This window comes from Python bivittatus, unplaced genomic scaffold, assembly GCF_059951505.1.
Source record: "Python bivittatus isolate LINGU-HERP-01145 unplaced genomic scaffold, Pbiv_v1 ctg000580_np1212, whole genome shotgun sequence".
Lineage (NCBI taxonomy): Eukaryota > Metazoa > Chordata > Lepidosauria > Squamata > Pythonidae > Python > Python bivittatus.
Window position 1 is genome coordinate 9,547,906 of NW_028277087.1, and position 24,495 is coordinate 9,572,400.

Consider the following 24,495-nt stretch of genomic DNA (forward strand, 5'->3'; position numbering starts at 1 on the left):
CCGCTCACTTTGTGCCCAGAATACTCCATGGGGAAATGCCTGTCCATGGCTCAGAAAGGAAAAAAGAAACAGAAACAGAAATAGAAATAGAAACAAAAAAGAAAAAGAAATCAGGAAAAAAAAAGAATAGATGGGAAATCCCATTGCTGTCACCACAGCAACTGTGGAACAGATCTCTCTGAATCTAGTCTCTCCTGCAACTGGGGTGTCCTTCTAGAAACTGTCTGCTTTTTGCTGGCCTGTTTTGAAACTCTGAGCTGAGATAACTTTCGTTTTTCAAGCCTCGTCTGACTGCTGGAGCTATTTCCTCAGAATCACGAGGACACGCGGAAAAGGGGGAGGATGAGCTGATCAGGCAACTTAGAAAGCAATACACAGGCAAGAGCAGAACCCTCCCCTTGGAGAGTCAGCCAGAATTTCTTTCTCTCAGCTTCCAACGAGCATGGGTGGATTTGTAAGCTACAGTCGCCTTTCCACAGTCATGGAAAATCTAAAGGAGCACAGTCCCTGGCACTTCTATTGGACATGGGTGAGAAATTACTTTGGGTTCATCCTTGTCACTGTCATCCTGCTTAGTTTACTGATCATTGAATACTCGCGAGCCCCACCAGAGCCAGACACAAAATGTCCTGAAGACCAAGCAACGCTGCATGACACCATCTCCCAACTGGAGGCCGAGAACCGGTCTCTGAAGAAGCAGCTGGCCATGATGGAAAAGGAGAAGCAGAGGGTCAAGAAGGTTATGGACCAGACTCTGGAAAAGACTTTGCAACTTTTGGAAAAGACAAAAGAAGAAGGGGAGGGGCTGAGCAAGCAACTGTCAGTTTCCAACCAGTCCCTTGTAGAAACTAGACGTCTTTTGGAGCAGGCAAAGAAGGAAGGCCAAAGCTTGCAGAGCCAACTGGAGATAGCCAAGGAGGACCTCCAAAAAACTCAGCAGCAGCAGGATTCCTGCCAGAAGCAGCTGGTAAATTGAAAAAAAAATCATTGTAAAGTAAGAGTAGAATGAACAAATGTGATGTGCTTTTTGGACCCAGCAGAATGGCTTAGTTTGCTCCATCTAGCTGGGCTCTGTTGACTACATAGGCAGACATAATCTTCCTGTCAAGCTGGTGCCACGGCTTTCATGTTGTCTTCCAGAACAACCTGGTGGTTCTTGTTGGAGTGCATGCCGGTGTGCCCTGGGCTGCCCTTCTCCTTCTTGGTGTTCTGGGACTGCTACTCCCAAATTCCCTTGTTGGGAAGGGAATTTTGCAAATGTGTTGGAATTCTGAGCATTGCCATCCCAACACATTTGCAAGGTGCAAGAATGCAGGTTAGACCTGTGAACCAGTCTGGAAGTGCAAGAAAGAGATGAGAATGCTGTTGACAAATTGCTGTCAGAAAAAGGAGGTGTGCATAAATGGCCCTCCCCCACCTTTTCTGTCCCTTTGGGATCTATTCACATTTTCACATACACACACATCTATATTGTTGTTATTTACCAAAGTCTCCTAGAAATTTATGAATGTATTTGATACTTTTGACTATTTAGTTCAGCTTGGGGCCAGTCCATTATTCCAGCTGTATATCTAATGACTGGAATAGATATAGGAAAGTTAAAGATATCCTTGTAATATATGCACTGTTCCAAGTAATGCAATTTTTTGAAATTGATGACTTGAAATTCTGTCCATTCTTATTATGCCCAGATGCTTTTCCAGATTTTTTGGTATGGCATCGTGTATTGTTGTTGTTGGTTGCACAGTCAGCCAGATGTTTAGCCTGGATTTGGCATTTTTATCCACCTGTCAAGTCCTTCCCATGGACCTGGGATAGGCAGATGTTGTTGTTTGATGGTGCTAAAGGTATTGTCGCAGGATGTAAGCTGTTCCAAGTAAAGCTGCCTTTTGCAATTGATGGATGGTGATGTTGTCAATGCCGAGGGTCTTCAAGTGGTGCTCCAGATGTTTTGGGATTGCACCTAAGGCACCTATAACTATTGGTGTTATATTTGCTTTCTATTGCCCTCCTCCACCTCCTCCTCCTCCTCTTCCTCCCCCCCTCCCTCCTCCTCTTCTTCTCCTTCTCCTCCTCCTCCTTCTTGGAATCACAGTACAAAGAACAAACAAGAATAATCCAATTAAATAAAATATTGTTGCTATTGGCCTGAACCAATCCACTAGAGGATAAAGGCCTCTTAATTGAAGATTATGGATGCAATCTACTATGTTGGTTCATAGTTGGTAGATAGATTGGTTCAAATCACCCAGTGAATTCCCATGGGTGAGCAGGAACTAGAACCTGGGCTCCCTGCTCCTGGTCCAGCACTTCACCACTGGACCACCCTGGTCCTGGGGCTGAGGGGGAGGGTCTGATCCGGAGTCACCCAGCTGGTTTCCATGCCAATGAGAGGACTAGAATGGGCCTCCCTACTCCTAGTCCAGCACCATCACCGCTACACACACATTTTACACATGTATGTTTTCCCACAACATATGTCCATGTACATGTGTTTATATATATGCACACACATACGCATGTGGGTCTGTGTGTGTATGTATCAGATATACATACACATGTATATACAGGATATACCAAAAGTCAGGCCTCATAGGACAATCACGATATGTTTTATTAATTAAATTTTTTTTCCTGAGAAAATGTTACTCTTTTTAGCAATGTTCAAAGAATGTGCCTTAAAATGAGTAAATACGACAATGGGACCCAATTTTAACATTGAATGTAATTTATATAATAAGTTGTCAATGGGGCCTGACTTTTGGTACAACATATATATCGATATCGATATCAATATCAACGTCGATATAAATAAAATATCTGTGCGTGTGTGTATAAGTGCACACACGCACTTATTTATCTTACACACACTCTTTCTTCTTGCTCTCCATTTTTCCTTCTCTCTCCCTTTCAGTGATCCGGCCCCACATACTCACTTACTCAAGCACATTGCTGCCTTTCTATTTTTGAGAAATGTGTCTCCCATCTTCCCAGTTGTGCGGTAATTTTTGTATCTCCAAAGTGTATTACCTGCGGCTGACACATTTAGGTGATACATTTAGGGTGGGAAAGTTATATGACAGGCAAGGGTCAAGCAGCTGTGTTACAGAATTCCTGAGGTCATCCAAGCAGATGGCCGAAAGAGCCCCCAGGCCCTGCACAGGGATGAATATTTGTCCAGCAAAGTTCTATTTACATCACAGCTAGCAATTTTACTGGACAAAAGGGCTCCATTGGGTAATTCCATGGAGACCCCTCCCCAACATTTTTTTTAAAGTTTTCAAACAATGATAGAATTGGAGGAATCCTCAGAGATCATCCATTCCAACCCCCTGCTGCATTCATAACCTGCTTTCATGAATGAATGCCTGAATTCCAGCTATTTTCCTCTGATGTCTTGCATGAATGTAGTGTTCTTGACTGACGCCTTGTAAAGCCTTGCACATGGAAAGCCAAACAGACCCGTTGTGGCAAATCTCCCACTTGCAGGCTGAGGCTACATCCACGGAGGCACAATTGGCCATGGAAAAGGCCAAGGAGAAGATGGAAAATGCCACCAAGCAGAACCTTGAAAAGACTAGGCAGCTTTTGGAGAAGGCAGAACAGGACAATCAGGGGCTGCAGAAGCAACTGGCCATTTCCAACCGCACCCTCGCAGAAACCGAACACCTTTTGGAAAAAGCAACTAAAGACATCAGAGGTCTGCAAACACAGCTGAAGACCACTAGCCAGAACCACAGAGAGTCCCAAGAGCATCTGGATTCCTGCCAGAACCAGCTGGTAAAAAACAAAACAAAAATAGAATATGTATGCCATGAATTGTTAGGCAGAGGAGGCTTCCCTAGGCCGACCCCTTTTCTCATCTACCTTCGTAGGGCTGCTAAATACTGAGATGCAGATGTTTGTCCATATGAATGGTCCTGCTGGAACGGGCCAAGGGCCGTCTTCATCCAACATGGGCTTTCTCATAGTGGCCAGCTGGCGGCCTCTGGGCTGTTCACAAGCAAAAGATGGAGTCGTCTTTTCTCTCCGCTGCAGCTGGATGTTGCCCCCAACCAGGAAGTAACCGTTGGGTTTAGCAGACTAATAGCCTTGCATAGATCCACCCTCCAGGAATTCATCTGTTCCCCTTTTAAAGGCACCCCAGCTAACGGCCCTCATCACAGTAATGTTTGCAGTAATGAATTCCACTGGGGAATTCTGCACAGTGTGGAGAAGTGTTTTTACCAAAATTTAGTGATGAACGTCACACTGCAGGGGGGGAATGATAAAAGCCATCTCTGGCTTGCTCATCCCTGCTCTAAAGCTTCCATTCTGAATGTGGCACCATCCAGATGGTTTGGGATTGGAGATTCCTGCCCAGAATGGGAGTTGTAGTCTTAATAGGTGTGGACAGCCAGGGCATGGGGTGGTGGTGAAAATGCAGGTCCAGGAGCAGGGAGAACCAGGTTCTAGTTCCTCTTCACCCACAGAAGCTCATTGGCTGACTTTGGGCCAGCCCCTCCCTTGCAGCCCAAGAGCCAATCAGGCGCAGTGGGGAAGGTGCTGGAGTAGGAGCAGGGAGACCTAAGTTCTGTTCCCTCTTCAGCCAGGGTAGCTCGTCCAGGGTCTTTGTGCCAATTGCTCTCTCCCAGTCCAGCCTACCTCACAGTGTGGTTGTTGTAGAGAAAAATAGGAGGAGGAAACACTACGTATGCTGCCTTGAGCTGTCATACAAAAGTCAGGTTAGACATCTAATAGCTAACAAGGAAATAATAATGAACAAGGAAATAGATAAAGGTACCCATTTGAAGAGCACCCATGAAGTCAGGTCCTGAACCATTTGGGGCTAATAAACCATTTCCAATTTGGGGAAAATGTTGGGTTACCACCACAAAAGGGCTGCCAGCTGGGAGAGGTGTTCACAAAACGACTTTCCACCCCCTTTTCTGTCTTTGGATTTGCTCTCCCATGTAAAACGTGGAGGATCCCGTCCCCTGTTGTGTTACAACAGCAACAGGTTCCTATTTTGCAGGGGGACATCTCGGTTTAAGGCACATGATGATGCGGCCCCCAGAACACACTAAGGCCACAATGTGCTCAGCCACTGTCTGCTGAATCAGTGAGAGCGGCCAGATTATCAGACACCACTAAACCAAAGGTCCTTAGAATTAGGGAATCAGAGAGCTGGAAGGAGTCTCAGAGGTCATGCAGTCCAACCCCTGCTGAGGACAGCTTGTACACTCGTGAAGAAATCCAGCTGCTCTGAGCGATGGTATTCTTCATCCACGTTTGGTTGTTAGAGCAAAATCCACTCAAAGGGACAGTCACAGTCACAACCAGGCACACAACTCGCCAGATCGTAGTCTTTTCCATTTCACTGTGAAGTGCTGTTGTTTGGCCCCGATCAGAGCAGTTCTTTCTGAAGTTCCACCAAGACATAAACGTTGGTAGAGGTGGGTGTGTGCTACCCACAACTTTCAGAGGTCTTGGTTCCGCTCACGGGACTTGCCCACCTGAATTTGACAGCAAACTGCTTTGCCAACTTTTGTGACTAAACAGTGTGAAAACAGTCTCTAAATATCTGTTTAGGTTCAAGTTTATGAATGAATGAAAAAGATTTTCCTTTGAGACATACAGAAGACCATCTGACCTACTCAATAAGTGTATGCAACTCTGTGGTCCTGTCTGTTTATTCCCTTATTCTAGACATCTAGCTGATTATCACCTGACGCACAATATGTATTTATTCATGTTTTTTTGGCTAATGAAGGGCAAAATGCCAATTTTTGTCTGGCTGAATCATGTGACCATTCCCTTTTGTCTTGGTTTTCTCTCCCCCACTAGCACACGTTGGAAGAAAGACTCAGGTCCCTCGACAATGAAGCTAAACAAATACAAAACCTCCATGGTAAGTGACAGCCACTTATCTAGTGACATGGTGGCAATGAGTTGCAGGACCCAGCAGAGCCCAAATCACTTGATCACTTTTCCCGCCAATCTGCACTGTTATGTGAAAAAAGACTTCCACCATTTCCTAACCCGAATTACCTGCCACCCAATCCGAGTGAATGCCCTTGACTTCTGCTATTAGAAAACTTATCTCTGTCCCTTTTTTTCACACTAAGCATTATTATAGGAATTATTTAGAAATTAAATACATTTGTAACCTGGCTGTGCCGTTTCGTCATGTTAGAGATCCTTGAACCTTTCTTGCCAACTGGGAAGTTTTAAATTTTGGTGGGCATTATAACTGACATAGTGGGGGCTATAGAGTTCTTGGGGTTCTCTGAGCTTGGTTGTTTTCTTGCAGACATTTCATTACCCATCTAGGTAAGATTTTCAGCGCTGGAGATGTTACCTAGAAGGGTAATGAAATGCCTGGAAGCAAACAACCAAGCTCAGAGAACCCCAAGGACTCCACAGTTCAACCCTGAACTACTGATATTCTCTTCTATTCATAGTGGGGGCTGCTCTTTCACAATCTACTTGTTGCGACAGGGTTAAGAAGAGCGTGAAGGAAATACAGGACTTTCCCCACTGCTGGGTTAAACTCCTTTCCACTCACCCTCGAGTTGGCAGAGAAGTGTACAGCATTACTATAATTAATAATGATTTGGCTTTGTTGCTCCCCCTCCTTCTGAACGTCACCAGCCAATGGGAGACCATCCGCAGGTCACAACTGTGATGTGGGATGGCCATGGGAGGCTGGTGAGTTTTGGCAAGGGGGTGAATTCGCTTCTCCTGCTTTACTGCCCACAGCAAAGCAAGAGAGTGCAGATCTACTTGGCTGCAGACCGGCTATAGGCCTGCTGAACTAAAGAGCCGGCAACTTCTGACATAAGGCTCAGTGTACACTCTGCTGCTATACAGCTGGCACTAAGGCAGAGAAGACATGTCTACTTGTTTATCTCTACAACTCCTAAAGTGGTGAGTTTTGATAGAAGGCTAGATCCATACTTTCCTGCTTATCAGGTTCTCGGGAAAGGATGGGTTTATCACTCTTTCCGAAGTCCTAACCTCTGCATACCTGCTAAATAGCTGAAATTGCCAATGTGCTGTTTTAAATGCGCATGAAGCCCATGTCCACTTGCTTTAGTGCTCTTTAGCATGCTGAGCACTCCCTAGCGTTCTTTCAAAACTCAGCAGTTTTGAAAAGCTGTCTTATGGCACGGGCTGGGGAGCAGGTGAAGGCAACATGAATGACATAGCACAGGAATGATACAGCCAGTGGGTTGTACCATGGTTAGATGTGAGAAGGAAAAGACCCATAGTGCCAGCATGCCTGGGCTTACGCTGGGTGAAGCAATCTGTAGTGATCCTCATGTTGCTGAACTACAGCTCCCAGAGCCAGCACGGCTAATAGGTGGAATGCGGGGAACAGTAATTCAGCAACGATGGGACCCCTCTCCTTTTGTGGCCCTACACCTTTAGGGTATATATAAGAGGCAGTGAAATACCATTTGGATAACATGGTATTCGATTTCTCTTTTTTTAAGACGAAATCTCCAATCTTCAGTTGAAGGTAAAAAAAGAACAGGAACTCCGATACACATTTCAAAATGAAAGGTAAGAGCTTGTAAAAAGCAGAATTTTGCTTGTTGGTGGGAATCATAGGTTCTTCATATCCAGCATCCAGAAACAGCCAGCCAGATGTTTCCAGGGAAAATCGCCTTTCCCTGGGGACCAAGATGTCTCGAGGACCAAGAACTGCTGCTAACAGTCCTAAAAGCTAGGAACCTCTGCAAGGCATTGGTGATCAGGCCAATGGATGCCATCCTGCCCAGCACCCATCTCATACAATGGCCAGCCAAACACTTGAAAATTCTTATTTATTTATTTATTTACATACATACATACATACATACATACATACTCAACTTTGTCACCGCCCATCTCACTGTGAGGTGACTCTGGGAGGTTTACAGTAAAAATAGAATAAATATTGATTAAAATAGATAAATATTAGTTAAATAATTACAATATGTTCAAAAAACACTTCCTTTATAATACATCCAAGAGGCAGATGTTAATTAGATGTAAATATACTCAGGGCGCATTGTCAAGGTGCCAGCCATCCCCAGGGTTGACTGTATTTTTCCTCGCCCTAGGCAAGTTGGCAGAGCCGTCTTCAATTCTCCCGGAAAAATTGGGAGGGTCGGGGCCCGCCTCACCTCTGGGGGGAGAGTATTCCATAGGGCAGGGCCAACGGCAGAGAAGGGTCTCCTCCTAGGACCTGCCAGTCAACATTCTCTCACTGACAGGATCTGCAACATGCCTTCTCTGCCGGACCGGGTGGGATGGGTTGATGTAATGGAGGTGAGACAGTCCCTCAAGTAGCTTGGCCCCATGCCCTGTAGGGCTTTAAAGGTGATAACCAACACCTTGAATTGGACCCAGAAACAAGCCAAAACCCAATGCAGCTCCCGCAGCAGAGATGTTACATGTGCCCTCCTTAATACATTTTAATTAATGTATTTATGCATAATTATTAATTAATTAATATATAATTAATATACACATAATTAATTCTTAATTAAGGTATAGATTTATACAGCCATCATTCTTGCTAAAAGTTACTCTGGGTGGCTACAAAAGTTAAAAAGTAGCTTTATATCATTCAGACTCTTGAACCATCTAGCTTAGTGTTTCTCAACCTTGGCAACTTTGATGTGTGGACTTCAACTCCCAAAATTCATGCTGGCTGAGGAATTCTGGGACTTGAAGTCCACAAAAAGTTGCCAAGGTGGAGAAACACTGATCTAGCTCAGCATTTTCAGTGTGCTGATACAGCAACCCAACTAGGGCTTCCAAAATAAGGTATTTCATGAAGGTCTTCTTCATGAACAGCTGATTCTTTATCACTTAGCAAATGCCTTTGTATATAGCATGAACAGTAGTTTCCCTCCCTGCCCTGGTTTACTCATAGCATTTATTAAACAGAGGTGGACTTACATTTAGTTATCTTGCTTAGTAACTCTTAATAGATTTACCCTCCATGGAAGTAGGAAATTTCTTCCAGCACCCTGCTTCTTCTTTTCCAGGGCAGGCAACAGGCCTTCCTTTCAGGTCCTCAGCAGCTGGGATTAAATCCACTTGTTCACTCTCACATGGCTAAAGTTGTTAAAAGGAGAAAGGACTATTTGTGGCTGGTGTGGGTCTTCCGGGCTGTGTGGCCGTGTTCTGGAAGTTTTGTTTCCTAACGTTTCGCCAGCACCTGTGACCGGCATCTTCAGAGTGCAGGAGCACAGACAGGAGCAGTTCTCTCTGTGCCCAGGGTGATGTGACCCTTTTGTGGGTATTTATAGAGATCTCTCTATAACATGCTCTCAAGCACACTGGACACAAAATCCTATTTGAAGACACAGAGATACTGGACAACACCAACAGCCACTATACCAGGCTATACCGGGAAGCCATTGAGATTCACAAACACCAGCACAGTTTCAATAAAAAAGAGGAGAGTCTAAAAATCAACAAAACCTGGCTACCAATCCTGAAAAATACAGCCTGCAAAAGGTCAACGAACTCAGCTCAACCACCAGGACGTGTGAACAGTTCACACAATGAACTTGCTAATCACCCCCAGCAGCCCCTCGTTAACAATTCAGTAGAAGAAAAAACCCTGCCTAATCCCCAGGAAGATACACACAGATCAAAACAAAACAAGCAGCCAGTAACCCAACCCCCCCCACACACACCCCCAATCCCCCCCTTTCCTCCCCCCCCCAGATCTCTATAAATACCCACAAAAGGGTCACATCACCCTGGGCACAGAGAGAACTGCTCCTGTCTGTGCTCTTGCACTCTGAAGATGCCGGTCACAGGTGCTGGCGAAACGTTAGGAAACAAAACTTCCAGAACACAGCCACACAGCCCGGAAGACCCACACCAACCATCGTATGCCGGCCGTGAAAGCCTTCGACGACTATTTGTGGGTCCAATATTTCCTTTGATCTTCCAGACTTTCCCTAACCTTAAAGCAGCATCACTTAGGACCGTGCAGCGTTTCAGATCTGATTTCAGAGAGTGCTTTGGAGGACACGGAGGTGTGAGCATTGCACCTCTCTGAAATCCCTTACAGCAGGTTTTTTTTGTTTTTTTGAGGTTATGAGGCAGCTTGGCCGCCTAACCCTCAGAAGCAGCTGCTGTTTCTTTCAAAAAACTGCAATCCAGGGCTCTGTTCATGCTTGGGAGCACTTTTTGGGAAACAAAGCTGAAGTCCCAACCTAAACTTACAGCCATCCAGACCTGGCTTTTTACCCAGGCACTGGGATAGATTGAAGCTATCTGGAGCTGGTTGTGGGGCATCCCAAAGGGGTGGCTGAGGCGCCCGGTTTTTGTTTTTATGGTTTACGATTTTATAGAAATGGGCTTTATTGTTGTCGTGGTTAAGATGGGCAGCCATGCAAATCTTTTAAATTAATCAATAAGAAAATAAAATAAACTCTCATTCCTCATCCGGGCAATTCTGGGACATGGAGGGCCAAGTAGAGGAAAACAGTTCTAACAAAATGATCGCCACCCTATCTTGCTGGAGCAAATTTCAGAGATCAGGATATAATCCACTAAGACAGCTGCCTTTGTTGCATGAGAAAGAGAGTTAATGGATGGAGGGCACTTTCACATGGAGGGCCCTTGGGCTCCATGTCTTCATCAACACTGTACATTCATACGATGTTGTCCTCCTTGGACATCCAAGCCCGTTCTCGTCTGACTTAGCTGCCCAAAATGTCAGTTCACACAACTTCCATGTGGCTTAAAAGGGGGGCAGCGTTCCACTGGCAGAGGTTCTCTTGCAAGGCCCGTCTCTAAATCTCCCTGGGTAGAGAACCATTGGATGCTCGTACCAGATGGTGAGGTTTTTTGCAGACTGCCAGAGGGGCACTGGCTCTTTGCCATGCTAAAAAAGTTAATATGGCAATGCGACTGTAGGTTGGAGGGATAGTCTTGGCCAAAGCCCATTTTCTGTACCCCTTTATTAATTGGCTGGTGGGAAGCGGAGGAGCAGAAGTCAGCCATTCTTGCAACAAGAGTGGCAAGGACAAAGAAGGGCCACTGAAGACCTGCTCTGAGGGTTTGGGGAGATTTGGGGGGTGGGAGGTAATAGTGATTGCGGGAAAGTGCCCTTAATTTGATCATCCCCTTGCAAGATCAACTTCTGCTCCAAATTAGGGTGCTGCTGCTCAGTTTAGACCAGTGTTTTTCAAACATGGCAACTTTAAGATGTGTGGACTTCAACTCCCAGAATTCCCCAGACAGCCATGCACCCTAATTTGGAGCAGCTGCCTAGGGAATTCTGGGAGTTGATGTCCACTCATCTTAAAGTTGCCATGTTTGAAAAACACTGGTTTAGACCACTGTAGATAGGGGTGTCTGCAGGGGACTCAGACACTCACCACTGAAGCCTCATCTTTTCTGATCCCCTCCTGCAAACACCATTGATTGGGAACTGGGCAAGGGCTCACCCATTTAAATCATGGCTGCCATCATGACAAACTGAAAAGAAACAAACAAAATCAAGAGCTATCAGCCCTTTGAGGTAGACCAAGTCAGGAAACAGATTCTGCAAGAATGCTGGAACACTGCTTTTATTGATTATTGATCAAGGCTATAATGACAGAATCTTGAAAACCTGACTATATTATGTTTTCCCTTCCCTCCCTCTCTTCCAGGGAGTTAACAGAGACAGTCTGAGCTTCTTCTCCCAGGCTTAAAAACATGTCTCTTTAACTGTTACCCCCCAGTTTCTCCAAAGTTACCTTCACAGGAGCCCACAGGGCACTCCAGGACTAGTCTAGGCATCCTTCTGCAGACTCCAAGGTTAAGACATTCCTCTTCTGCAAGTTTTATAGTTGGTTTTTAATTTAAGCAGCCACCTTACTCTAATATCTCATGGAAGTTTTCATTCTCATTCTTCTATTATTTCCTGCGCTATTATCAAAAGCTTAATAAATAACCTAAAATAAAACAAAGAGGTGTAGGAGATGGAAAGCAGGATAGAGTGTCCAGGAACATCTGTGATATGGGTGTGGAAAGAAATCATCTTGTCCAGGTTCCTCTCATCATAGGCAACCGTGTGGCCTAATGAACCCTTTCAGGGATGTCTATGGGCTTGTATCAAAAAAGTCAAGATGGGGATTGCAACCATACAATCAGTGCCCTGCCTCTGAAGCCTTTCTTTCCCTTCTAGAGACAGATGCTGGAACCAAATCAGTTACCAGCAGAAGAAGTGTTCCATTGAAGATGTCTTGGATTGGTCCATTGTTGGATGGGGGATTGGAATTCTTGTCCTTTTCTTCTGCTGTGTCGCATGTTGCCGGCAAGAGAAATAGCACTGCCATTAAAGAAGTCCTGGGATAAATTATGGACCTTGCTGTAGCTTGAGAACAAAGTCATGCTTGGGAGAAAGAGAACACTTACCACTCACTCTTCCTTACCCACCTGAAAAATAAATGTCTTTGTCAAGAACTGGATCTGTTTCTCAACAGAGATGTATTTATGTATTCAAAAACACTATTTTCTAAATATTTTAAGGGTATACAGTACTTTAAATGTATTATTATTATTTTCTATGCTGTACTAATCTTTCAAGTAAATCACAACACATGAAATAAAATCGCAGGACACAGTTATCTATATATTTTGAGTGCAGATGCTTGTCCTCTAGGAACTATCCACAATAAATCTCTGTTTTACCTTTCACAAAGATTTGGCAACCTTGAAGTCTAGAGTTCTATCATTTGTGCCTCCCTGGACTACAAAATAGGCTAGACTAAAATTGGATTGGGCATCCAGTCATTGTCTAGTATGAGCTAAGCTTCATGAATATGGTTTAATTTGCTTGGACACAGCATATTCTGTAAACACAGTTACAGTATTCTCTTATGGTTAAGGATGTTACGCAAACCTTGCCTTTGCTTGGTGAAAGCTATTTCTTTGAATTTCACTGTTGCATTTCTAAATCAGAATTATTATAATTAATGGCATGCATGTTTTTTTGATAAGCAGTTTCCTTAATCCAATACAGTTTATACATAGTCCTCCGGTTATGTGCTTAATTAATTAATTAATTAATTAATTAAATACTCAGGCTTCTATGCCCCTCCAGTCAAACTAACTCCAGTCAAGCTAACTCCAGTCAAGCTAACAGTTTACAATTTCTCCATATGGTTTTATGGTTAAAACATATAAAATGCAACAAAACTCCACGTTGACCCTCTCATCCCATCACATGGCACCAACTACCTCAGGAGCAACTGTTGGGTCCCTCTGTAGGCCTTCCAGAAGCACCAGGTCTTCACTGCCTCCCAGAATACTAACAAGGACAAAGGTATCCTTTCTGGAGGTGGGGTGTTCTAGAGGAAGGAAGCCACCACCAAGAAAATTCAACCTCCGAATCCCTGGTATTGACATTTACTTGCAGCAAGGACTTGTAGCAAGCCTGTCTTCCTAAATCTCACTGGATGGGCAAATTCCACAAGGAACAGACAGTCTTGGAGCTATCCAGATCCTAAGCCATAATTGGCTTTAAAGGTAAAGCTTGGCGTCTTGAATTGCACCATCAAAAGAGGCTTCTCTTTCAGAAACATCTGTAACCAGTGCACACAATGGTGTTATACAAAGACCATCTTGGTCATGGCTTCCACCTGTTCTTCAGGCTAGAGCTGGGAGTCAATAGAACCCACTGCAGACCAGCCCACACTGGGGAACACCATAAATGGACTATTTCCAGAATCCATTGGTTTCCAAATCCCCAGATCATCCACAACAGCAATCAGTATCATCTTAGTCCTATGCCCGGGCCTGAAACCCAACTGAACAGGTTCCAGATAACCAACTTTAATCCAGAGTTCTCTGCAATTGCTGTTCCATGTCATCTCAAAAACTTGGACACAGGCCAACAGTTGCCCAAACTCACCAGATTAAATGATAGCTTATTGAGAAGTGGAAGATGATGACTTCCTTTAAGGCACCTCTCTCAAAGATGCATTAATGCCCATACCCAACCTTATATCATCTCCCTGGTAGCTTTCACCAATCAGATGGGACAGGGGTCTAATTCACTAGTAGCAGAACTGACATCACAGAGGATTCTATCCTGTTCCTCAGAATTCACAGGCTCAAGTACTACAAGGGGGGACTTCTGTCATCTCAATGGAATTTGCACAGTCAGCCTCCAGGTGAACATCTGTGATCTTATCCTCCAGATGTCTTGCAAGCTCATCACATGGCCAACGAACAGCTCCTCTGGCCCATCTTTCCCTAATACTATAAGGTCTGATTAACCTAAACCATGACCCCTGGAAAACAATAAGTGGATGTGATAGCTACTGAGAAGTATTGATATTTTGCTGCTCTTACCCCCAACAGAGTCAGCTTGAACCTCATGTTCAATTCATATTTGTTTTTTATTGTTCATCAGCACTGCTCTGGGGATTTCTTTGGCTTCCTGATCTCCCAGAACACTTCACTATACCAAAGAACACTTCCAGGCTGGTCTGCAGGGACAGCCCATTCAGGCATAACCCTGTCACGAGCCACCCATCTCTGTACAGGTGGTCCTTGTTTAACAACCACTTGTTCAGTGACTGTTCAAACTTACGACGGCACTGAATGAGTAGTAATTACGACTGGTCCTTGTACTTATGGCCATCACAATGTCCTGCAGTCACATGATTGCGATTTGCAATCTTCCCTGTCAGCTTCTGACAAGCAAAGTCAATGGGGAAGCTGGCAGGAAATCACAAGTCGCGGTCACACGAGGTCCTCGCTTAGCGAAGGCAACCGGAACTGCCATCACTAAGCAGCACAGTCATGTGGTTCTTTGACTTATGACTGTGTCGCTTAACAACCAACTTTCCAGTCCCAATTAGCATCGTTAAGCAAGGACTACCTGTATTCTAGAGGTTGACTAGGCCCTCAACAGAACTGCTGGCCAGAAACTTGACAAACTCCTTAACTGCCCTCTGAAAACTAGGAGATCCATCAGATGTCTGGGCCAGATCAACCAAAAAGGTCTCCTGCAGAGATCAGTGGCACCAGCACAGGCAATAAGGAAGATGACCTTGACAGAGGTATGCAGGAATTGTTACCTAGGCAAAAGGGGCTGAAGCATTTTTTAAATCCAGAACAAAATCACATTCTGAAGTGGCTCAGGCAGACACTTCCCTAATTCACTGAACTTTAAGGAGGAAGAGGAAGTACAACACAATCAGATTTGCAGGATTCTATTATTCTAGCCAGTCTTAATAAAAGTAGTTTTAGCCTTCCATGGAGCTGATTTCCTGGCCTGGTCTACCTAATTGGGCTGACAATTGTGACGTTGCATGTAAGTATGTAAGGCATGGGGCTTGCCTTGTGACTCCCATATGGTTCAGCCCATGGCAACTTGGGACTACATATTTGCATTTTAATTTAAATTCAAATTAAAAATGCAAACTGAATATTCACTGCCTATGTCTTATTTTCTTTAAAGCAAGTGAGTAACACTCACTAACAGGAGGAAGAACAAAGAAAAACACCTGGGAAGTATCTGGGCAGCTGTGTGGCTCAGGCCAGAGGCCATCCGAGGGGGTCAAAAAAGCTAAGATGAAACCCATGAACACACGAATGAAACCCTCTTTTCACATTTGTTGCGTTTACAGCACATCTTAAAAACACACAGGAAGGCCTCAGTTGCGTGCTCACAGCCACCATCTTAATTTTTTTGATCCCCCAGTGGGTGGCCCCAATGTCAATGGGCCTTTCCCTGCAACCGAGCTGATGGTCCACCCATCCGTGAGTTATCAGAAAACAAGACGGGCATGAAGTTCTGCCTCTGCTGCCAATCCTCTCCCACCTCTCTTCCTCCTCTTCCCAATCACTGCAGTCCCTGACTTTGTCTCCCCACCCCACCCCACCCCCACCATGGCAAAGCCCAACCTGGAGGATGCCTGGATGGTGATAGGGAGAACATTTCTTCTGACACTGGAGCAGCTAAGGATGACTTGGCTCTGTCCCACTCATGAGCTGGAGGTGAGCTGAAGACCAGGTTGAGCAGGAAAAAGAGGTTGGCTAGAGGCAAGTGTGGACACAGCAAAAATAGGACCAGGGAGGTTTCGATCTTAAACTATCAGCGGCTCTTGCGCTTCTGACCTTTCTGCAAAATCCTGAAATTCTTGGAAAGGAAGCACTGATGAGGTAAGCGCTTGCAAGGGAGGTCCTTTCGAAGCACACAGTTAGAACAAATCTCCAGGGCGCTGGAATTGCAACAGCTTTGCTTGCTTCCAAGAAATCTTCTGCTGCAATGGGTGGAAAAGACATCCCGCTCCTCCTGTCTGCAGAAGGAAAGCCAGGGAAGATGTGCACCTTCTGCCTGGGCCTCGCGACTCTCATTTTCCTGCTTTGTTTTGTTATCTTCCTAATTTTGTTCGTGCAGGAGCACCATGAAAAGGCAATTGTCCATCAGACTTTGGAAAGCAAATCTCGGGAAAGGGATGCCATGTGGATACAACTGCGGTCTAGCAATCAGACCCTGATCAAAACAGAAAATCTTCTGGAGATGAAGAGGAAGGAAAATGAAGACCTCAAGTCTACCCTGGCCATCACTAACCAGACCTTAGGAAAGAAGATACAGCTTTTAGAAGAGACGGAACAGAAAAGGGCCAGGCTACAGGAGCAACTGGGAATTGCGGAGCACAACCTCACCACAATGGAAGGGCACTGGAACTCCTGCCAGGCGGAGCTGGTAAAAATATGTTAATAATATATAATATTGTTGTGAGCTGCCCAGAGTTGCTTAAGATGGGCGGCCGTATAAATCTTTTAAGTAAGTAAGTAAATAAGTAAATAAAGGCAAGGCACTAACTTAACTGTTTTCCTGAAAGAATTATAATTCCTCATTCGGATGCCATCCAGATACATTGGAATGGCAACTTCCAGAGTTACCCTCCAGGAAGGCCACAGTGTGGTCTTCTGCCTGGGAGTTCTGGAACTGTAGCCTCAGTGTTATCAGGAAGGCATGACATTGGGGATGGCTGTTCTCATCACATGTTTTAGGGTCTTTGCCTGCTGCTCTCCACCTATCCTTGAGCGAGCAAAAAAAAAAAAATCTACCGGCATGAAATTGGTGCCCCTGTTACTCAACCCTCTCCTTGTCTCAATTGTTCTGTTCGCAGTCTTTGTAATCTTCTGATTTTCCTCCAAAACCAAACAGATCTTACACACTTCAAGGCTGTCCTTGGAGGGTGTCAGAATAAGGGAGAAAACATTGCTTTAACACCAGTATGGCTAAGGACAACTTAAGCCTGTTTCACTCATGGGCCTGGGAAAGATGAAGGCAGTAACATGGGAAAACGGCAGAAAAAGAGGTTGCTGGAGCATATTTGTTCTGTGGTTAGGTGTAAATGGGAAAAGGCCTTCAGAACAACATTCATCGCATCTCAGAAAAGTGGATGAATACAAGTCCACAGAGAAACCAGGGAAGTTTTAATTTATCTCCCTTGATGCATTTTATCTCCACCTGGGGCCCTTCTGAAGTTTTTGACCCTAATTCCCTTAATCCCTTGCCATTTGGCTGGGGATGATGGAAGTAGCAGTTCAAAACATCTGGGTCGGGCTGGTTTAGATCCTGCTTTCTTTCTTCAGATAGTGGCTTCCATTTGAATCTGAAACGTCTGGAACTCACCCACAGACATCTACGGAGAGAATGTCTATAAAGCAAAAGTAACCGTCTGACAAGGTCACATCAAGGCGACACAGAATTGCCTTCGTACTGTTGGATTCTAAGCATAGTTTCTATCCTGCTCCTTGTTTGCAGCCTATAGCATATGCTAGGTTGGGCTGCCAACTTTTGGCAGTGCAATGCATGGTGTTTTGGATCCTCAAACCGCAAAATGCTTTGCACTTTAACCCCCGCCCAGCAATTTCAAAAAAAATGGGCCCAAAAGGTTGACTTATCTCTGGTGACATCGCTGCATCATTGACTACAATCCCAGGCAGTCATCAAAGGTTGGGAAAAAAGAAACTTGCTGGAAATGTTGTTTGGTGCTCTGGTAACCTAACCGGTAGCTGAAGAAGACATTCATTCTCCATTGCCTGAAAATGCCGAGGATCAAACATGGCGCATGCTTGCAAAGCGGCTCTTCCCACTTTGCTACCGTCTGTCCCTGGAGGGGAAAAGGCCCTACTATTTTCCTGCAGATGTTTATAATCTCAGTAAATGCAGGCTTCCTCTTGTGAGTTGCAAAGTGGGAGAGTTAAGAGCACAATTCTCTCCATAAAAAGTGGAAGGGCGTGCCTTTGGGTGTAATTACTTGTAAAATAACCAGAGTTATACAGTATTGTTGGAATGCTTTGCCACAGGGCTGGGGGGCGCACGAAAGCTGAAGTATAATCCTAAAAACGTTCTTCTCAAAAAAGACCTTTTTACTCCCCAAACATCACCTTACCCCATAGGAAAAAATATTTACCTGGTTCCCATGTGTATGAGCCAAGTCTGCTCACTTTGTATCATGAATTTGCTTCACTGCATCTTGTTACTTTCCCATAAAATGCTAAGTGTTGCCGTGATCACCAAGTTTCCCACCCATAGTGTAAATTCTGGAAATTGTTAGAACTGATCCACCCTGTTTATCTTGCAAAAGGTCCACACTATTCATTGAAGGACAGACCTCCAACGCTCTTCTTTTCCAAGAGCCACACCACGAAGATCCCTCCTTAGGAAAAAGGGAGTAACGGAGGGATTTGGGCCTTCCTGTTCTGAAGCCCTGGACTCTATGCAGCCTGAGAGCCTCTTTTCTGCAGCCTCCAAAACCCTCTTTGCCCATCCATGACTAGTTTCTTGCCATCTACAAAGCAGAAAATACATGGAAACTGAAGTTAACAAGTATCCCCCATTCCCAAAGGGCAAAAAAGCCACCCACAGCAGCTTATATGCATCAGGAGTTGTTCCTATTTTGCAAAATTTAGTCACTGGGAACAGCAAAGTCAGAGGGTGACATGCTTATTTGCGTTGTATGTAGTTCAGGATTCAGGGATATCTGTAGGAAGGGTCAACGATGTCAAGAAGGTGGCCCAGACTGTGCAGTCAGTGCCCTACCCCTTTTTAGTCTACAACACACATGAAAAAGGGCAGAACTTCCATTGCACAGTTGTGGCTGCCATTTTAACTTTTTTGACCACCCTCCCCTTGACACCCTTGGCAGAATCCCACCTTCTTCCTTGGTTATTGAGCTCTTTCTTAGAAGCTCTTAATATGGACTCCAGAATAAATTGTACCTTAATCCTCTTTATTACATAACACTTGGGACATAGCACTCCCCCAGTCTGCTTCCTGTCTGTTGCAATGCCTCCTGGGACTTGTAGTCCAATCCTCTCAAAAGACAGTCAATTATCTCCCCAGCTATGAAATGAGCACATATTTATCTATTTATCTATTTATTTGTTAATCAGATTTATATAACCATAGCCTTGCCCAAGCCTTTGTCTCCCCAAGTTCTAGCACTGCAGTCGGGTAACCTTTTTTTTTCATTACTAGCACATCATGCAAGAAAATATTACGTCCTTCGTGGCAATGATCGCCCAGCATGCTGCAGAAGAACAGAAACTCAGAGGTGAGGCAAGAAAGGGAACATGTAGGACATTCCTCCAAGAACTAGGCCAGTAGGATGCAAAAACAGTCCTACAACCATATGGACAAATACTACAAAAAACACCAACATATAAAATAAAGATCAGGTCTTATCGGGGGGGTTAAAAAAGTCAAGATGGTGGCTGTAACCACATGATCAAAGACCTGCCCTTTTTTCACCTGTGGGGGGAGGTTTCCCTCACATGGCTATGATGCCATCTTGACTCTTTTGCACCCCCAGGGTACCCCTGAAAAAAATTATAACAGTGCGTAAGAACAAAGCCTATACAATATATGCATATTATAATGACATCCAAAAATGGTAATAAATTCCCAAATGTGACAGAACAACATAATATTAAGAGCAGGGAGACCCACCACATCCACCCTCAGCCATGGAAGTTCATGAGGAGGCTGGGGGCCAGTTAGTCCTTCCCAGCCCGACATATCCGAAGATGGAGAAACGGATGGAGATGTTTTAAGACAGGCGAATGCTGTGGGTCGCTTGTGCTCTGTTGCAACGTTTGTCAAAAGAGCCAAAACATGCCTATTTTTGAGATTGTGCTTCAGCCGGTTTGGTTACGCTGAAGTAAGAATTAGGTAAGTCAAGAAAAAAGAAAGAAAAAGAAATTGCATGCAGAGAGCTAGGTGGTTAAAGGCACCAGGCTAGGAATCAGGAGAGGTGAGTTCCAATCCTGCCTTAAGCACAAAGGCATCTGGGTGACTTTGGGCCAGCCCCTCTCTCTCAGCCCTGGGAAGAAGAAGGTGACAGCACTATTCATTCTGCTAAAAGACAAGCTTCAGTGAAGCCCTTTTGCACATCTGCTTTCTAATCCACTTCCTTCACCATTTCTTCTTATGTAGTCCTGGTTCCCCCTTTTTGGGGGGAGCCCCAGAGCAATCTCCTGTTTGCCTGGCTAACCTTGAGCCAATTTAGGACCTCTGTTCTCCCCCCCACCTCCAGGCAACAGATTGCATTTCAACAACCCTTGCGTATGTTTATTGGTTCAAAGTGGCAATCCAACTGCCTCCTTAATACATTGCTCAATTCCATCACACAATCCTTAGAGCTGATCCAGGCTGCTTTCTCACTAAAGCAGTGTTTCTCAACCTCGTCCACATTAAGATGTGCGGACTTCAACTCCCAGAATTCCTCAGCCAGCATGCTGGCTGGGGAATTCTGGGAGTTGAAGTCCACACATCTTAAAGTGGCTGAGGTTGAGAAACACTGCACTAAAGAAAGCAGGAAGTGATGGTAGCCTATTTCTTATTTATATAATTACTCAAGGTATGTTCTGTTGCTCCTCCGTCCCAGATATATTTGTGTGCTCAGATCAGTCAAGAAGAGACAACAAGAGCAATAAAGTCAGAACTGAATTAAGCTGCGTTGAACAAAAACTGATATTAACTAACCTTCCCTCTTTTTCTGTTATCCAGTAGAATAATATATTGGACTCTGACCAGCAATTTTCAATTACTCCAAATCTGGTCATTATTTCCAGTTGGATATTGTTCTCGCCTGATGTCTGGAACATTATCTTCTTATACAGTATTGGTCTTCCACAATATTTTTATCCATTAAAATGAGGAGTTTGGCTCTGAATTGCTGGCTCTCCTTTCTCAAGTCCTCCTAGCCGTGAAAAAGTCCATTTTTGGTGCCATCTTAGTGAGCTGGAAATGGAATACCTTGGTGTTCTGTTCCTGTTCATTCTGACAACACTTCTGTCAGTCATGTTTGCTAATAAATGACATGCGTTTTCATGAAGGTGATCGTTAGACATGAGATAAACAAGCGTTGAACATGTTCACTCTCTATTTAAACATGGATGCTTTGGAATTTGGTCAAGTTCTTCCGTGTTTCGCCTCTCAAAAATGTTACAAGATTGGCTAACAGACTTGTTTTAAAACAGTGTTTCTCAACCTTGGCAACTTTAAGATGTGTGGACTTCAACTCCCAGAATTCCCTAGCCAGCCTGGCTGGCTGGGGAATTCTGGGAGTTGAAGTCCACACATCTTAAAGTTGCCAAGGTTGAGAAACACTGTTTTAAGACAATTTTTACCTACTTAACAGGACAGAAAAGAAAAAAAACCCTAAATTTGGGGATGTTTCAAAGTTGTCGGATTGGCTGCAAGTACCAGACAAAAGCAACAGCTTCAGCATCTGGCATATTGTTGCTAACTGTTCAGGCAAAAATTTGGAAGTAGGTTGATGTTTTCTTGTTCTAGGATTCTGCAACTTCCCAATGTAGTTTACATTGCTGCTGGTCCCTTATCCAAGTACTAACCAGGTCAGTTGGGGTTAGTCTTTTGGAATAGGCAAGGTTAGCTAGATCTGTCCAGGGATGCCTGCAAGAGGTAGTCAAAAAAGTCAAAATGGCGAGCACAACAGTGTGATTGTAGCTGCCTGTTTTTTAAGTGCTACTACAGTAAAAGAACTAGTTATTGAACCCACTGACTGAGAGGTTTACAGCTTAGGGAAGGGGAGGAGATGGGGGGGTATGAAATAATTTTAATTTTAATAATAACATTATATGATATAAGATAATTTTATTTTACTAATCTTTTTATCTTTTTCCAATGCTTGTTTTGATCCAGTTGTTATTTTATTTAATCGTTGTACGCTGCCCAGAGTCGCTTTGTGTGAGATGGGTGGCTATATAAATGTGATATATAAATAAATAAAAATAAATGAAAGGCAATTATCCACGTAAAATGCTTGCATGGAAAAGTGATGGGCACTTTCTTGCCTGCCTGCCTTAGATATAATCGAACAGCTCCTGGAGCAGCTTACCATCAAAACAAGGCAGCTGACGGATGCAAAGCGTGAGTTCCAACAGGAACGGTAAGAGCGACCAGATAAAAGAGCATGCTTACCTTGGTCTTCATAAAAACACAAGGATTTCCTTGCTGGGTTGGGCCAAAAATCCATCCAGCTTATCAGATTTCCAGCAATGACCATCCAGACGCTTCCAGAAAGACCACCAGTGGGTCACTGAAGCAACAGAACTCCCCTGCTGCTGATCCCCAACAGTTAATAATTGAAGGTAGATTGCTTCTGTATAGGGAGGCTCCATTTTTCTAACACAAAATTTCTCATGTCCGTAGGTTTCTCCTGTAAATTCCACAAGTAAGAAGCCTTGTCGCCGTAGTTAGATTAGTTCCATCATCTCTGCATTATAAGGATATTGAGGAAAAATTGACCACATGAAGGCAAGAACCCTTTGCAATTGGTGTCCCCAGCAGTTGTCATTTTAGATTTAACTGCTTCAGAACATGGCAGTTCCATTTGGCCATCATGTGAAGAGTCCAGGTGCATCAGAAAAAACCAGTTGAGTCTATTCTGTTTCTAGTATTGAAAAAGAAAAATGAAAGATGGCCACTATTTCATCCTAATAGTCTTCTTCAGGGCCTAACGGATGTGTTGGACTACAGCTCTCATAACTCCCAGCCAGTATGGCCAATGTGAGACATCCGAAGGAGGCTTCAGGTGCTGAATTACAGTGCACCAAGAAGTTCAAGTCTACTGTGTTTATAAAATTTAGCAGAATGTATTAATTTCAAAGGAATAGCAAGTCTAGTATGGGGCATCTTTTCAAGAGCTAGCATACTCAGAGCGATTCTGCACGAGACCTTTCCCCCAAATTAAAACTCTCTAAATCTCACAAGGCTTTCACCACTCCCTGTAGGTTTGCATTTCATTTCCCACTGACTTCACTGTTTCTTCTTTCACCCATCCTCCTATTGTGTGAATCAGCTCTGACAGGAAGGAGGTAGGCAGTTCTTAGAGGTTTACTTTGGCAGCTGCAGGACCTCTCAAGTTCACATCTGAGCAAACTGTCCAACCCACTGGACGTTTTCAAATAGAGCCTAGATGGGGGAGAGTTTAGTGGATTCTGGAACTGAGCAAGGGGCTGGACTGGATGACCTCTGAGTCCCTTTCAGCTCATGACTCCTGCTCTAGGCTCCTCCCCCCCTCTGAAGTTATGGAGGACCTGCCTTCGTTTCTCTTCTGGAGACTGTGGTAGCTGCTGCAGAAATAAACACAGAACCTACTGGCAGCAGCTTGACGTCTGTGCCTTTATTCACTTCCACATCTAATTTGACCAATTATTTATTTTCCCAGAGACAAGTTTGCCAGATATCGACAAGAGGTTGCAAAACAGGCACAAGAAAATCATATTCCACGCAACAAAGGTATCCTTAGTGATTTCAACATGGCCTTTCTCCTCTTCATCCTTGGTGAACTTCTCCTCTTCTTATAGCTTTGCTGACGGGAGATGGACATTTCCATTTCTTCTATCTGCAGTCCTTCACTCCTGTGGTGGACAACTCATTTGGAGGTTATTCCTCTGCTCTTCAAAGCTTTTCCAACTGTTGGAGGTGTGACTTGGTTCAAATACTATGCTGATCGTCATTTTAACACTAAAACACTTTGTATTCACTTGAGGGCCAGAATGGCCTGTCCCTCTTGCACTCCTGGAAAATAAAAACTTTTCATGGTATCTCATTTCTCTTGCTGTGTCCTACAGATGATGTTTTCTTTCTTGATGTGTTACGAGAGTCCCTCACTGGGTGCAAGAGATTGTGAAAGATGTCTGTGAAGTACAGAAATAGGGAAATCATTCATGGGCCAAGAGCAAGCCATAGCTGAATTTGGGTCTACTAAGAGATGCTGAAGGAGAGAGACAACAACGTGAGTTGGAGCCCAGGGCATTTTCACATTGACTCCTAAGTTGCAGAAGGCCACTTGGTGCCAAGAGGGGTTTGGTGGCCCTGTTCCACCCCCAAACACCTTGTATTAAGTATTCTTCATGTCACTCCAGCTGTTTTAACCTAGCCTCCCATGCCTAGCATTAGTGTTTCTCAACCTTGGCACCTTTAAGCTGGGTGGACTTCAACTCCCA

The 24,495-nt window shown here is 44.3% G+C and overlaps 2 protein-coding genes across 3 annotated transcripts; both read left to right on the top strand.

Annotated features, from left to right (window-relative positions):
* Positions 1-47: 47 nt before the first annotated feature.
* Positions 48-15,841, top strand: LOC103052233 (uncharacterized). 2 transcript variants are annotated; one of them, XR_003085771.2, is made up of 6 exons: positions 48-967; positions 3,490-3,780; positions 5,827-5,890; positions 6,742-6,909; positions 7,479-7,548; positions 12,173-12,241. XR_003085771.2 is itself a non-coding variant. In XM_007437886.3 (5 exons), exons 1-5 carry the CDS (start codon positions 443-445, stop codon positions 12,312-12,314), a joined length of 1,092 nt encoding a protein of 363 aa, XP_007437948.1. In that variant the 5' UTR covers positions 73-442; the 3' UTR covers positions 12,315-15,841. The 2 variants fall into 2 exon arrangements, 1 of the variants encoding a protein (XP_007437948.1); XM_007437886.3 differs by lacking the exon at positions 6,742-6,909 and having other exon boundaries at positions 73-967; positions 12,173-15,841.
* Positions 15,842-16,168: 327 nt separating this feature from the next.
* On the top strand, positions 16,169-24,082 carry LOC103052469 (uncharacterized). Its single transcript, XM_007437887.3, has 4 exons — positions 16,169-16,708; positions 19,499-19,574; positions 22,352-22,433; positions 23,715-24,082. Exons 1-4 carry the CDS (start codon positions 16,268-16,270, stop codon positions 23,851-23,853), a joined length of 738 nt encoding a protein of 245 aa, XP_007437949.1. The 5' UTR covers positions 16,169-16,267; the 3' UTR covers positions 23,854-24,082.
* Positions 24,083-24,495: the final 413 nt, after the last annotated feature.